General features: G+C 38.8%; 1 protein-coding gene and 1 long non-coding RNA gene across 2 annotated transcripts; one reads left to right on the top strand and one right to left on the bottom strand.

Annotated features, from left to right (window-relative positions):
• Nucleotides 1-133: 133 nt before the first annotated feature.
• LOC146652690 (uncharacterized) lies at nucleotides 134-8,854 on the bottom strand. The gene is made up of 3 exons (XR_014907631.1): nucleotides 8,161-8,854; nucleotides 6,686-6,731; nucleotides 134-2,403 (listed from the first exon to the last, which is right to left on the bottom strand). It is a non-coding gene; the product is annotated as an uncharacterized LOC146652690 (long non-coding RNA).
• An 881-nt stretch (nucleotides 8,855-9,735) lies between these two features.
• LOC146652689 (uncharacterized) lies at nucleotides 9,736-13,237 on the top strand. The gene is made up of 7 exons (XM_085382571.1): nucleotides 9,736-9,848; nucleotides 10,875-10,973; nucleotides 11,060-11,176; nucleotides 11,329-11,415; nucleotides 11,528-11,589; nucleotides 11,888-11,953; nucleotides 12,055-13,237. Exons 1-7 carry the CDS (start codon nucleotides 9,788-9,790, stop codon nucleotides 12,190-12,192), a joined length of 630 nt encoding a protein of 209 aa, XP_085238697.1. The 5' UTR covers nucleotides 9,736-9,787; the 3' UTR covers nucleotides 12,193-13,237.
• The last annotated feature ends 853 nt before the right edge of the window (nucleotides 13,238-14,090 follow it).

The raw sequence follows: 14,090 nt of genomic DNA, 5'->3' as shown, positions 1-14,090 counted from the left end.
ATAATTACACTGATGAAACTCATTTCTGTCTTGTTATTTCTTAACAAGAGGAAAAAATGGTTGAGTACACAAACATTTATTCTTACACTTTGTTACATGTCATACTGACAGTATGAAACATCCAAATCTGGGCTTGTACTGGTTTGGTGAGCTGATGTTGAAGTTTTCAGTCATTCTGTGAAGTCTGACAGAGGGAGAAGCCTTCAGCATTTTCAGACACCATCACGACATCTTCATGATCACAGATGTAGGAAAATAAAAAAGCTGGGACATGGCTTTTTGCACCATTGCCACCACCTTCTGCCAGTCATGGGGCATCACATCCTACCAGTCACAAATAAGAAGGCAGCAACTATACTCTGTATTTTCAAATAAAGATAATACTGTATTTGATTTTTTTAATACTTTAATGACTATTTGAAAATTCAAAAATGTATTGTACCAGAACCAGAGGACAGTCCACTGAAGCGCTCAGTCGGTCATGTTCTTGTCTTGAGCCACTAATCGGTGAGTTAGTACTGCCACATTTTTTAGTGTATGTGTGGCATTGCCACAAACAAAATATTACGTCCAGCTCTTACTTTAAATACAATGACATTATGACAACATTTTTTTAAATTACTAAATTAAATACAGTGACATGTAAATAATAAATATGAAAGTCAGCACATCAGTGAGAGGATCATTTCATACATGTAAGTTTGTGTCATATATTTGAATGTGGGTGCAATATGTCTTCCGTCTTGCAGTGTATTATGCACAAAAACCATCTCACAGTAAAGTTGTCAAACATATCATTTTCAGTCATGGGAGAGTATTTACACTAAAACATTAAAAAGAACAGATGTGGGTAACCTAATTTGTTAAACACAAAGTAATATTTAGTTATATGATACAAGGTAACACATTATGTTTAACATTTAAAAAGTTTTAAAAATAAACAAGGAGATATGATACAATTTCCATTTACTCATGTTAACACAGAGCATAAAAGCAATAAATAGTATGTATAACCTATCTTTTTGTACTCTGTGTTGGTGGAAACTTTATGAATGAGGAAATGGCATAAAGCATCACTCAGCTTTTTTCAAATGCAGAAGGAGGGGAGAGCTCAGAGGTTGTTGAAGAAAAATTGCCAACGAGGGACTAAGTTGTTCAAAGTTTAAGTAAACTCTCTCTCTGGAACTTGGAGTTTACCTCATCCAAGGGTTGACAAACCCACAATAGTATCTTCCTACCCAGACACATAAAAGCCCTAAAACAGGGCCCAGAGCTCTGGTGCTATTGTATCCCTGTTTTTACTAAAACACTTTCCCATTCACGTCAAAGAATTCTTCATGCAATGAGGAACCAGCAGGTCGCAGACCACAAAAGCATCTTATCTGTGTTTCACCACTGTGGCATGGTAGCTGCTACAGGATGCCTACTTTTCATTGCAAACATTTCAGTTTTTAATGCTGATGAATTATATGAAAATAATACTACATTGTCATATTCATATTCCCCTGTATACTCTATCTTAATGCCATTTATGATTCTAATTTTAGATTCTCCGTTGAGGTAAAAACGCACCACTGTCTACTGTGAAAATGCATTAAAAATATGAGAAAAACAACATTAAATGAAAAACTGTCTCTCTACTCATACGTACACTAAATTTGGTTAAAAATTTATATTTTTTAACAATTGATAGGTGTGCAAGAGGCAGACTAAAGTCACTATGACAGAGCAACACCTCAAAAACCACATAAAGCAGAAGCTGTGTGTAACTTTAAGAAAATACAAGAGACTGTGTCATTAGTGAGCACGAGAACGAGAAAGAGATGGCTGAATTCGGGAGCGTTAAAATGACTGTATTTCTGCTTCTGATGCTTCAGTTTACAAGTAAGGACAAGTTTTGCTGGCAACTTTGTTTGACTCAATGAGACTACATTTGAGACCAACTTGTTTCGTATCAAAAATAATCCTCAAACTAAATTTGCGCCAAGTCACATTTGTGATCTTTATCTGTCATATTTCTCTTTTTTTTCTCAGCACCAACAATTCATCTACTTCAATCTGTCTCTATTGTCATAGTTGGTGATGACCTCACTTTGCCTTGTGAAAATGTGACACATGGTCAGGATGACTGTAACAGTACTGTGGGTGGACAATAAACTGGACTGGTCATGCAACACAGAGCACCTGTATAAAAAAGCCCAAAGCCGACTGTACTTCCTCAGGAGGCTGAGGTCTTTTAACATCTGCAGGAAGCTCCTGAGGATGTTTTACCAGTCAGTGGTTGCTGGAGTACTTTTCTATGCTGTGGTGTGCTGGGGGAGCAGCACAGCAAAGAAGGACTCATCCAGGCTGGAGAAACTGATCAGGAGGGCTAGCTCTGTGGTCGGCATGAAGCTGGACACTCTGGTGACAGTGGCAGAGAAAAGGACATTAAAGAAACTGATGGACATTATGGACAATGCCAGGCATCCTCTGCACATGGCCATTAACAACCAGAAGAGTCTGTTCAGTGACAGGTTGCTTCTCCCAAAGACAAGAACTAACAGACTTAAAAACTCCTTTGTCCCACACGCCATCAGACTGTTTAACTCCTCTCTGGAGGGGAGAGGGAGGGGAAACAGGAGGACAAAGGAGGGGGGAACAACTAAGCTGTAGTGCCTCTTCACCTCACTGTGCAATACCTTTTGTGCAATACTTTTGTAAATAGTCAACGGTGCAATAGACTCAATACTTGAAATGTGCAATTCACTTGTATTTTTATTTTTATTCCTATTTATTCTATTTATCCCCTTCGTATATTTTATTTATATTGTCTCTGTATTTATATATATGTGTGTGTGTATAACTCTGTAACTTCTGTCGGTGCTGTGCTTTTTTGGAAATCGAATTTCCCAGAGGAACCCACCCGAGGGATTAATAAAGTTCTATCTAAATCTAAATCTAAATCTACTACCTGGGCCTTCAGTGGTTCAACAGACACGGCAGTAGTGGAGTTGGCCACTCATGGGCAGATTCACAAAGATGTTAGAGCTAAGTCAGCCAGGCTGAGTGTTAGTGAAGACTGTTCTCTGGTTGTAAACAAGGTCACAGTTGAGGATGCTGGCCGTTACACGTGCAGACAAATCAAATCAGGAAATGAAGTTTCAGAGTTTGATGTCTATCTTTCCGTTATTAACAGTGAGTATTTCATTCATAATTTTTTCAGCTCAAACTGTGCGTGAAACATTAAAATATTCAATACTGTGATTAAACTATTTTTTCTCTCATCTTTTGTCTTCACCAGCGACTCAACATGACAACGGTAACAAAGCCATCTTGAGCTGCTCCTTGTTGGCATATAAACCCTGTACATACACAGTAGAGTGGCTCTACGAGGGTGAAGAGAACATCTATACAGACATGACGATATTACCAGGTTCCTGCTCTTCAGCAGTGACATTTAAATCTCAACTTAATCAGAAGTCAAAGATTTATGAGTCTCTGAAGTGCAATGTGACAGATGAGTCCAGTAACAAAGTGAAGCTGTTTCCCTTCAGCTCTCAGTCGTCAGGTGAGAAAACAAGCTGCTATTACCTCAAAGTAAAGAGTATCATTAAAAAAAGCTTCATCTGTAAATCTTTTTAAGTTTAAACAGCCATTTCAGCCATAATATTCTGCATGTGTTTGCCATTGATTGGGGAAAAGGAACATAAGACACATTTTCATTGTACAGATTTGATTTGGCTGCTGTTTTGTGTTTTCAGGTGAGAATGCAATGACAACAAAAAAATCCACAACAGCAAAAAAGTTAATAGTGACACCAAATCCAGCACCGGAGGCAGAATAATTAAAAAACAGTAATGAAAACAGGATCACTCATGATAATTAGATTTTGCAATAGGCTACATCAGAAGGGAAATACAAAAAAAGTGCTAAAATTGTACTCATCACCACTATGATTAAAAAAAAATAACTATGTGTCAGTAAAAATAAATATTAATCCTTAGATTTTTTAAAAGTAAGTTCAACATGGATTAATTTTCTTTCCAGGTTGGTCATGGGAGCATATTATATTTCCTGCTTTAGTAGCAGTCTTAGTTGCTGCTGTGGTGATGATCACAAGGAAGAAAACTAGAGGTGAGAACAGGACAAATGTAAATCAGCGTTTTAACTGTTAAATTTAATGTGTTTTGCTGACTCATGACATGATGAAGTTCAAGTTATGTGGACAAGTCTTAGATTATTAAATTAGACAACCAGTCTTTACCAGTTTAATCAGTTGAGACAACACCGTTTTCTATAATAACTATAAGAACACAGACTCAGAACTAGAAGCGCAACTCAATTTTTTCCTCTTTGCAGGGAACATGGAAATGGATGGACAGAACAATGTGAGTTTCATCCATTGATCATTCTGATTCTTCAATAAAAAACTGAGTTTTGGTGATTGTCTGTTAAGTTCTCTACACCTGTATGACCCTAGGAAAATAAAAAATTTTAATATAGTGAAAGTAAAACTTTACAGAAAAAGTTGATTTAATGTGGAGAATCTAAAAATGAACAAACCGGGCCTGTAGTTGTCTGTGTCACTTTGTGACTGGTTGAAAAGGAGTGTGTTAATTTCAGTCATATTTCACATGGAAGATGTTGACTTGTCTACAAGCAGTCACCATTTACTCTCTGACATGTAGTGAAACTTTAAAAGTGCGATGGAAACTGCCATCAGAGAGTGTCCACCTTCAAATGAAAAGTTGTGCCTTATAACTATAAAGTACACATTTCAAAAGGTGCAGCTTTTACTTCGACAGAGAACATTCTCTGCTCCCGGTTTGTGTGCTCTTTTCATATTTTTACCACCACTTGCAAGTGTAGTTTGCAAGTGCTAGCTAATTGTTGTCTTCTATCCAAATTGCTCATGGGAGCAGGAACCTACTAGTGACCAAAGCAATTGTAAGAAGGTTTTTGGTGCAGTACTATATACCACTTTATGAAAAACGTCATATTATCCGATGCCAGCAACTCCTAACAACCACTCTCCAACCATTCACGAAATGCATATATTCAAGTTTCAGCAGAATACCTACACTTAATTTTATAAGCTGTGTGCAGGGACCGAGTTTAAACACGGCAGAGACTCACATTCTCTGAACTGTGTCTATGTGCAAAATACTTTAATACTTAAATCAAGGTTTGGATTAATGTGTTAGCAATCATTATGTGATCGTCCTTATGTAGACTGAACCTGAAGATGACATTTCCTTGGCTTCCATCAGCTACACCAAGAACACCAGAGAAGAAGGCACAGTAAGCTTTGTGATGGGTTACAGTGAGGATGTTAATATCAGTTCTGTTATTATTGTTGTTGTTATTATTATTATTGTTTAAGTATTATTAAGTATAGAATTATTTCTTCTTCTAAGCTCTAGGTGGTGATGATAAAGGTGACAGTGTGACCTACAGCTGTGAAAGCCTTCTCGTCTTCTTCTGGAGTTTAATCCTAGCAACGTCTCCTCCACAGTCAACAAATCAAAGAAATAAATCCAGTCATGTTCACTCAACATATTTAAAAATGCTTTGAATGTTGCCTGATTGTTCAGTTACCGATGATCTAGATCTAAATTAAAGGGGCTAGTGCTATTATTAAGTAGTAAAACAATGATTTTTAACAACCTGACAATTGTCTTTACTTATCTCAGTGTTATATTATGTAATCTTTCTTTAATGCAACTTTTAAAGGATAATTCTGTTTTTTTTCTACACTGAATAATGAAAACACATCCTGCTTTAGTGTTGATAGAGCAAAGCAGTTGCAAATCACCTCCATCATCCATAAAGCCACAGAGCAGAGACTCCCTCTAGAGGTAGAGAATGTGAATATATTGGGTCCTCAGCATTAGGAAATAAAATTATGGCTTTCAATATATTTTTGTGTTATTTACATCTACAACAATAAAAACTAAATAGGTCTCAGAAAAGAAAAAAACATCTTGTTTCATGTTTCTTGTTTGGCATGCTTTGAACATAACCACTATTAAACAATCAAAAAGTAACTGTTTATTTCACTGCTTTGTTGGGTCTCTATCTCCATCTTAGCCATCTCTTCCTTGTTGAGGCGAGGGATTCTGGTTTTGTGGCACAAATATAATGGTGTACAGTAAGAGTTGAGCGAGCACGGGCAGAAATGTTGAGAGCGCGAGCAACACATTGCGAGCGAACGCAAGTGCAAAAACTGAGCGAGAGGGGCTGCTATTGTGTGTGTGTGTGGATAATAGCAAACACTGAAATACATTTTTTGCACGCAGCAATGGATTTTGTTCACTCAAATTTAGCTTTTCTTCGCTCAAAATAAATTTCTCCTGAAAATGCAACACTTGCACCTGCAAATTTTTTTTACGCGCGCTCAATTTTTTTTTTACGTGCGCTCAGAATAGTGACACAAAAACAACGCCATAACAGCCCTGTAACTAGTGGGAAACAGACAAATTCTGCCCCCTGGTGGGAAAAGGTAAAATCTGCATTCCACAATAAAAAGCAAGTGTATAATCACTGGATATTGTACTCTTAGAAGCTTCAATGTCAAAGCATCCTACACTTACAAACCGGGCTAAGATGCAAAACAAAAAAAACAAGCAAAAGGAACAAAGTTAAGTTATATGTAAAATAAGGCTGGCAATCAGATTGGCAACCTGTCCAGGTTGGATCTCACCTCTTGCCCTCTGGTAGCTGAGATAGCCTCCAGCAGCACTGTGACCCTGAGAAGGAAGATAATGGATGGCTATAAGTTAGATTTCTACATAATGTTTATTTTAACAAACCATCTGACAGCAACATAAACAGACAAACAGGTCTGTCTCAGTTTAGTGATCATAAGTTTCTAGTGTTTCTCGGGGCCCCTCTCACGGGGGGGGGGGGGGGGGGGGGGCTATACCTTCTCCCTCACAGAGAGAATTATGACCTTGTTTTCTGCTTGGCTGTCACCTAAGGATTTACATCCCTGATAAACAGAAGGAGTCTCACTATCTGTTTAACGTCTCCCATTACAATGGCCTCACTGTGTTAACATTCCCCATGCATGCAAACTAGTGACAGGAGTGCTCTTACTATAGTAAAGAGAGAAAGTGATATTACTATAACTAATGTGATTTGATTAAATATGTGATTAATAAATGAGAAAAGAAATCTGCCACCACAACATTCTCTAGTCAAGAAGGTGAAGGTGGAGGGAGAGCTCCAAAAGAAGAGACTAAAGTCACTATCAGGAAGTGACACCTCATAGTGACTAATTTATGTCAGAGGTAAACACCCCTTAAAGCTCCCAGGCCTCTGGTGTGTAGAGAACCTTTTTATTATATTAAACCCTCTTTATTGTAAAGACATTTTTCCTGCTCCAGCTTTGATCCTCGGAACAAAATTCCTAACTTTCCCCGCATTCAAGTTGGCCCCCTGAAGTGTTCTTCTGCTCTGCCTGCCCCCCTCCAGGTCAATTCAGTGCAGTTGAGTTGTATTTATATGGCACCAAATCACAACAACAGTTGCCTCAAAGTGCTTTATATTGCAACGTAAAACCCTTCAAATGCCCTGAACTTCCTAACCCCCAGATCTGTCACCTGCTCCGTCTCCTGGTATTTGACTTGCATTTTTTTTTCTTTTTTTTTTTTTTTTGCCTGTCCCATTTGGTTCTTTAGCCATCAGAATTGTTGTCTGAAGACCAACAAGGATACCCAATGGATTTACTTTGCCAAATGGATTATCGTGGCATTGCCGTATTGGTCCATTTGATCGACCTTTGTTTTTATCATTTATTATTATTTATTATATTTTATTTTCAGATGTTACAGACGGGACAGACATGAGTGAGGGATAGGAAAGGGAGAGAGAAAGAGGAAGGAAAAGAAAAACAGAAGGGGAGAGGGACAGTGAGAAAGGGGGGGAGAAAAAATAAAATCTCCTGGATCACCTGTTGAGAGAAGAAGAATAGAAAACAAGCAAAAAAAAAAAACCAAAGCAACATACTAAACACAACACCATCGCATTAATCTAGCTAAGTGTAAACAGCAGTAAATACTAAATATTCAATGTTGTTGTGCAGCACGCAGGACAGACAGCGCACAATGTGCTTTGAAGTAGCAGCCAAGAAAGGTGTAATTTAAGTCTACGAGCAGTGAACACCCGTGTGCATACCTGTGTGGATCAGCGCGCTTGTATTCCAATGGTTTCCACATGTAATGGTCTGCAAGAGGATGTAGCAAGCCATAGCCCCGTCCCCCAGGGCGTGAAGCAGGCATGGAGGAGATCCAGGCCCCAGACATCCAGAGGCCCCAGAGTGCGAGAGCCCAAGGAGGACCACCGGAGGGGCATCCGTGCCACCCTCATGGGAAGGGCTGAGGATCCCCAGACGAGGCGTCACCCAGTAGCCACCGAGCAGAAGCTAGAGGGGGCTGCACCAGCATGCCCGCCCAGCTGTGCCAGAGTGAACCGAGCCGCAGGCCCAGAGGCCGGAGGCCCGAGGGCCCCCCGCACCCCGGAAGAGGCCTGACCGAGCAACAGGCGCCAGGCCCCGCCAGGTAGCCACCGGGAGTGAGCCGGTACATACCTGAGTGCCCAGCCCCGGACACCAAGAACCACCAATGCACCGACCCCTGAGGGCATCAGTCACCGGCAGGGAGTGTGGTGAGGGGAGATAGGCCTTGGAGGGCCTGGGAGTTCCCAGAGAGGTGGAGTCTAAGACCCGACCTGACATATAGACACAGACAAACAGGCACACACAGACACAAACATGCATTCCCACCCTCATGCACACATATACAAACACTCAGCACTCACCCAACGTAAGGATTGACATAAATGGACATGTACACACAATCACACTCCCCAAACATACTCTATACCCCGGGTCCAGGTACCCTCGCCCCCAGAGGGGGAAACAGAACCCAGACCCAAGAGATGTTACCCTTCCCCCCGGGGTGGAGGCAAGCAGACCGTCCCAGGCTCCGCAGCAGCAGGGAGGCCAATCGGACAGCCAACATCTCCTCCCAGCCCCCCCGCCCCGATGGCTAGCAGAGAACGGGGGTGTGTGAAGACCCCATACCTCCCTCCTCCCGCTCATGTGTAGTGTTGCTGCGTGTTGTTCTAAAGTGCATTTAAAACAAGGGAGAGCATGGTGCTGCTGCCAGAGAGCAGCAGGTGTTAGCATTTGTCTTGCATTTGACCTTATTTGCTTATTGATTTTTATTTTGTCTTGAAGAAATAATTTTTGCAAAAGTTTACTTTCACAACAAAATAAACGGACATAGTATGATGGGAAAATTGTAATTTTATCATGATGTTTATCTCAATAAATGCTCTTGTAGCCACATTCTCAACAAAACACCTATTTTGGTACGCAGAGAAAATGACATCAGACTTCTAAAGAGGTTTCAGACTACTGACACTTGTTCTGATGGCATCATTGTTTTGCATCAATGATATTAGGAGTTACATTTAGGTGGCAGAATAAATGAACTCTTTATGTCAGTTAATATGCATTCTCAAACATCACACTGAAACCTGGTTGTGTTTTTTTTTCTAATAATCACAAAATAAAGAGAAATAAAAGAGAGCTGCATTTCTCATTACACTTATCTCAACTGACAATCTTCACACATTTGACTTCCTATAATCTATTGTTGGCCAAGATGTGACAGAGGAGAATGAAGTCACTAGCAGGAAGTGACACCTCGCAAACCCCACACAGCACAAGTATTTATCTTTAACAAGTCAAATCTTTAGATGCAGTGTCATTAGTGTGTATGAGTACAGAAGAAGCACCATGGTCCTATTCAGATGGATTGAAGTGTTTTTATTCTCTCTACTAATACTTCAGTGTAAAGGTAAGGACACATATTAAAATACAAATATTGCATCAACATGTAATATGACTTTACCTATGAAGGAGTATTATGGCCACATTAAGGAAAAAATATTGATGATTTTGATAAAAAGGAATTTCAAGATTCAAGTCGATAATCGATTTTGGATTTTTTTGAAAAAAAAAAGTCAAAAAGTGGAGATTACGGTTGTTGTTTGAAGACAAACTGCCACGGATGCTATACTCTCTGCAAAAAGCCTTGTTTAGATGAGTTAGTGAAACAAACTGATCAGCTGTCTTGTGATGCAACATAAATACTCTTTATTGAACGAGTCTGTAACCACTGATAACTTTGCATCTATCCACTCCCATCTGTTTCATTTTGTACAAATCCACTCTTCCACATTTGTGTGGTTTTTCCATCTTACAGATTGCAGCTTTCTGCACCATTTTTTCAACGTCCTTATACTTATCGCCACGCAGTGTTTACGTGTTAGAGCTGAGATAACAGAGAAATTATGATGAACTACCTCAACTTGATGTATATAATTGCTCGACGTATTTGATTTACAATATGATTTTTTGGTTATTGAAAATGTTTTTTCCCCATCTTAAAAATATAAAGTAATAATTTGGCAGTTAAATAATGCACCACCTTTTGGCTACTGTAGCTGTAACATTAATATGTAATTGTAATCATAGATCTGACACACTGGTATGTTTGTATACTTGGGGAGTGTTTATCAAGGCACTACACACATATGGCTAGATGTTTCTGTAAACAGTTCAATAACTTCCCAGTCAGTTATCAGTGCGCACTCCTCTCTCAGGTCTCTGGCTTCACTATATATAAAGAGAGAAACCTCATCAGTTAAATTAGCTCTCCAGTCTGTCCCTCCAGCCTCTTGGCATTGCTCCCTTGACCTCACTGCCTCACTCCTTCTCTGCAGCTGAGCCAGGGACCAAACCTCTGCCACGGTAATATTTAATGTCAGACAGTTTGTTGCATGTATTTATTTAATTGTCTGCATTTTTTTTATTGTTTCAGGCAACAATGTAACAACAACACAGACAGTAACACACACATCAAAAAATACAAGTATTATTGAACCTACATCAGTAAATGGAACAGTAAGGACTTCATCAGGTAGCGCCTGTCTGTTGTTACAGTCAACATTTGGGCAATAAAAGCCGAACTAAAGTTTTTTTTTTAATACATTTATTTTATTTAAGGTGACCACACAACAACACCAATCCCCACAACATCAAAATCAACAAATGCAACTACTGTATCACCATCAAGCCAACCTACATCAACAACTGGAACAACTGAAAGAAATACTTTATCAGGTACTGACTGCATCGCTTGCACCTTTATTAAACCTAAGGTCTGAACTGTAGACTGTAGACTCGAGCTGTGGCTCCATCATAAAGCTTTTTATTGCTCACAGCATCCAAAGCTCAACATTACCAGTGATTGTGGTTTTAATTTTTCTTTCCAGAAATTTGGAAACGGGTTATCATTGTTCTTGTGGGCATTCTGGTACTAATACTTGCTATAGTCATCAACACATGGAATAAACCTAACGGTGAGTTAGAAAAAAATGACAGCTATAGTTGAAAGTATAATTGAGAACCTTGGATTTGAAATTCTAAACTCAAGTTTGTTTACTTTTATCTTGTATTTTCATCTTTTTTTAGGAAGCAAAACACAGGTGGAAGAAGCGACTAAGGTGGCGAGTGAACGCAGCTGCCAAAAAAATGTATGTAGCTACTTTTAGAAGACTCCCTTATTTAAAGTCCCAAAATGAGAACAGCTTGCACATATTTAAGAGACTGAGTGTAAACCCTGATATGACCCAATCCAGCAGCCAGTCAGAACAAAGTGAACAGACATTATTCTCACAGCTACTGCATTTATTCTTTGAAATGTATTTTTATCCTTTATAAGAATGGATGAAAGACAAATAGGACAAGAAAAACCCCAAAAGGACTGATACCTGTCAAACTGACTCCGCATATGCATTAGTGAGCAGTCTATATGTTGTCTTCACTGTTCAGGCTGATGCTGAAGATGTCTCCTATGTCTCTGTCAGTTTTATCAGGAGGTCCAAGTGTAAAGCCAAGGTAAGGTTCTCAAAAGAATATATTAACATTAAGATCGTGAATTTTAAATTTCTGTCACAGGTCAGAAAAAAATAATTGTGCTCCATCATATTTCATTCCAGGTCTGTAATGATAATGATGAAGATGACACTGTGACTTACAGCACTGTGAAATTTCCTTCCTCTTCTGCTGGCGTTTCCACTGATCCCAGTAACCTCTATTCCACCATCAACAAACAAAAGAAACACGTTCCAGCCTGAAGGTTACATTTTTTTATGATTGATTGTTTGCATTATATGATAAATATGTGAAAAACATTTTTAAATTTTCCTTTAACTAAAAAAAAAAAGAAGAAAAAAATGACCTGCATTTGATCAGATGACACACGTGATTGACACACTGGCTAAAGTTTCCCACCTTTTATTTAAGTTGAGTTGTACAAGAGGGGATTTGGGGCATTGGAAAAAGTGGGGATGTCATTTTTTTTTTCAAATTTCTGAGAAAAAAAGTACGACTTCTGACGTCAATCACAGAATTCTGAGAAAAAAATGTCCCCACTTTTTTTTCCCCCAGGGGGTCCTCTTCCATAGAGTTAAGCTATAACAGGAAAGGTAAATGTTTAAAATTCAAATGCTTTATATTCAGCTGTTAATGTCTATCATATGTCAATTATAGTGATCTCTTTGGTATACAATTGTGAAAAAATGTCCTCTTAATGTACAATCATGAATACAAACAGCACCAGCTTTCGAGGTAGTGAAACAAAGAAACCACTGACACTCCCTCTAGAGGTTGAGGTTAACGTTTTATACTGTGTGCTCATGTACTGTAGGCAAAGTCAATATTTTATATCTCTTTGCCTTTTTAATATTGTTACTTTGTTTTGGAAATGTAACAAAAACTTACTTGTTTAAGTCCAATTGAATTACCTGATCTAATTGTGTCTATGATAAAATATCAATTATTACTCCAACTGTAAGTTTTGTAAGTTTTGCATCTACTAATTAAGATGTTTTTTGTGGAAAAAATAAAATATAATGTAAAAAAATCCCCCCAAAAACATCCCTGCTTTTCCACATTCCATTAAGCTGCTATAACACAAATGAACACCTAACTATCTGCATATAAAACCAGAAAGTATAACATCTATGACTTAGTTTAATTTATACTGATGTTTTACCTTACAAATAAATAAACACATGATTCACATTGTAACGAAACCTGAGCTGAGGAGAGTAAAATAACTATTTAGTGAAACTGTTGAAGCAGAGTGCTTCTAGGAAGCCAACAGAAGAGGCGAAACCCTTCAGAGCAATGGTACTGAAGAAGAGCATGGGCAGGCAGTCACAGGTTGGGAATCAGATGGCTGAGGCCTCATCCATCTTAGGAGTAAAAGAATGAGAAGCACTAGCTCTGGTTCAGATGCTGTCACTGGAAAGGTTGTGTCCAGTCACGACTCTGGATCAGAAGCTTGGGAGGTTGATCCAAGCAGGAACTTAAAAGCTAAACATGCAAAGGTTAGCTGTGACTTTGATACTGGAGCAGGCTGATGTAGGAGGCAGGCTGTAACACTGAAACTATGCAAACACCAGCTGACTCTGGAGCATGGGTGGCACGTTTGAGAGCAGTCAGTGGCGATGTTGGGAACAAGGCAACTGGTATGACACTAGCTTTTGGCTAGAAAACCTCTGTACAAAACAACAGTTGCATTGCTTTATCGTGTATCATTGTCTCATGTGCTGTCCTTGATTAAATAAACTCAAATAACTTACCAGCTGGGCGGAAAAAGACTTGTGAAAGAGAAGAGTGGTTTCTGAAGTGAAGACTGGAGTCTATTGAGCAGAGCAGTGATAAATCAGCAGCAGTAAAAGCTGCGTGTATTATTGCCACTTCCCCTTCCTGTTATCTCATCACTATTATTAAACCTCTCTTGTTTGTACTAAGCTCTGACATTTCACTGCATACCTGTATATCATTTTACTTTAGATATATTATGATTCTAATTTTTAATTTTAGAATTTTACAAGACACACAGCAACTTTTCTGGTTGTAAGAGAACAATAAAGACTCAGAAACCTAATCTGTGACAATATATGTTAGAAAATAGAAAATGCTTATTGTTTGGGACAGATCTCATAAATAATCATGTAATTTATGT

The sequence above is a fragment of the Rhamphochromis longiceps genome, linkage group LG15 (genome assembly GCF_057381845.1).
Source record: "Rhamphochromis longiceps isolate RC_006_pf linkage group LG15, R_longiceps_female_GT1.1, whole genome shotgun sequence".
Taxonomy (NCBI): domain Eukaryota; kingdom Metazoa; phylum Chordata; class Actinopteri; order Cichliformes; family Cichlidae; genus Rhamphochromis; species Rhamphochromis longiceps.
This window is presented reverse-complemented; position numbering and strand designations above follow the sequence as displayed.

Coding starts and splice junctions, on each gene's coding strand:
- LOC146652689 (XM_085382571.1), top strand. CDS start 9,788: ATGGTCCTATTCAGATGGATTGAAGTGTTTTTATTCTCTCTACTAATA. Junction 11,590..11,887: donor AACGCAGCTGCCAAAAAAAT/GTATGTAGCTAC, acceptor TTCACTGTTCAG/GCTGATGCTGAAGATGTCTC. Junction 11,954..12,054: donor GGTCCAAGTGTAAAGCCAAG/GTAAGGTTCTCA, acceptor ATTTCATTCCAG/GTCTGTAATGATAATGATGA.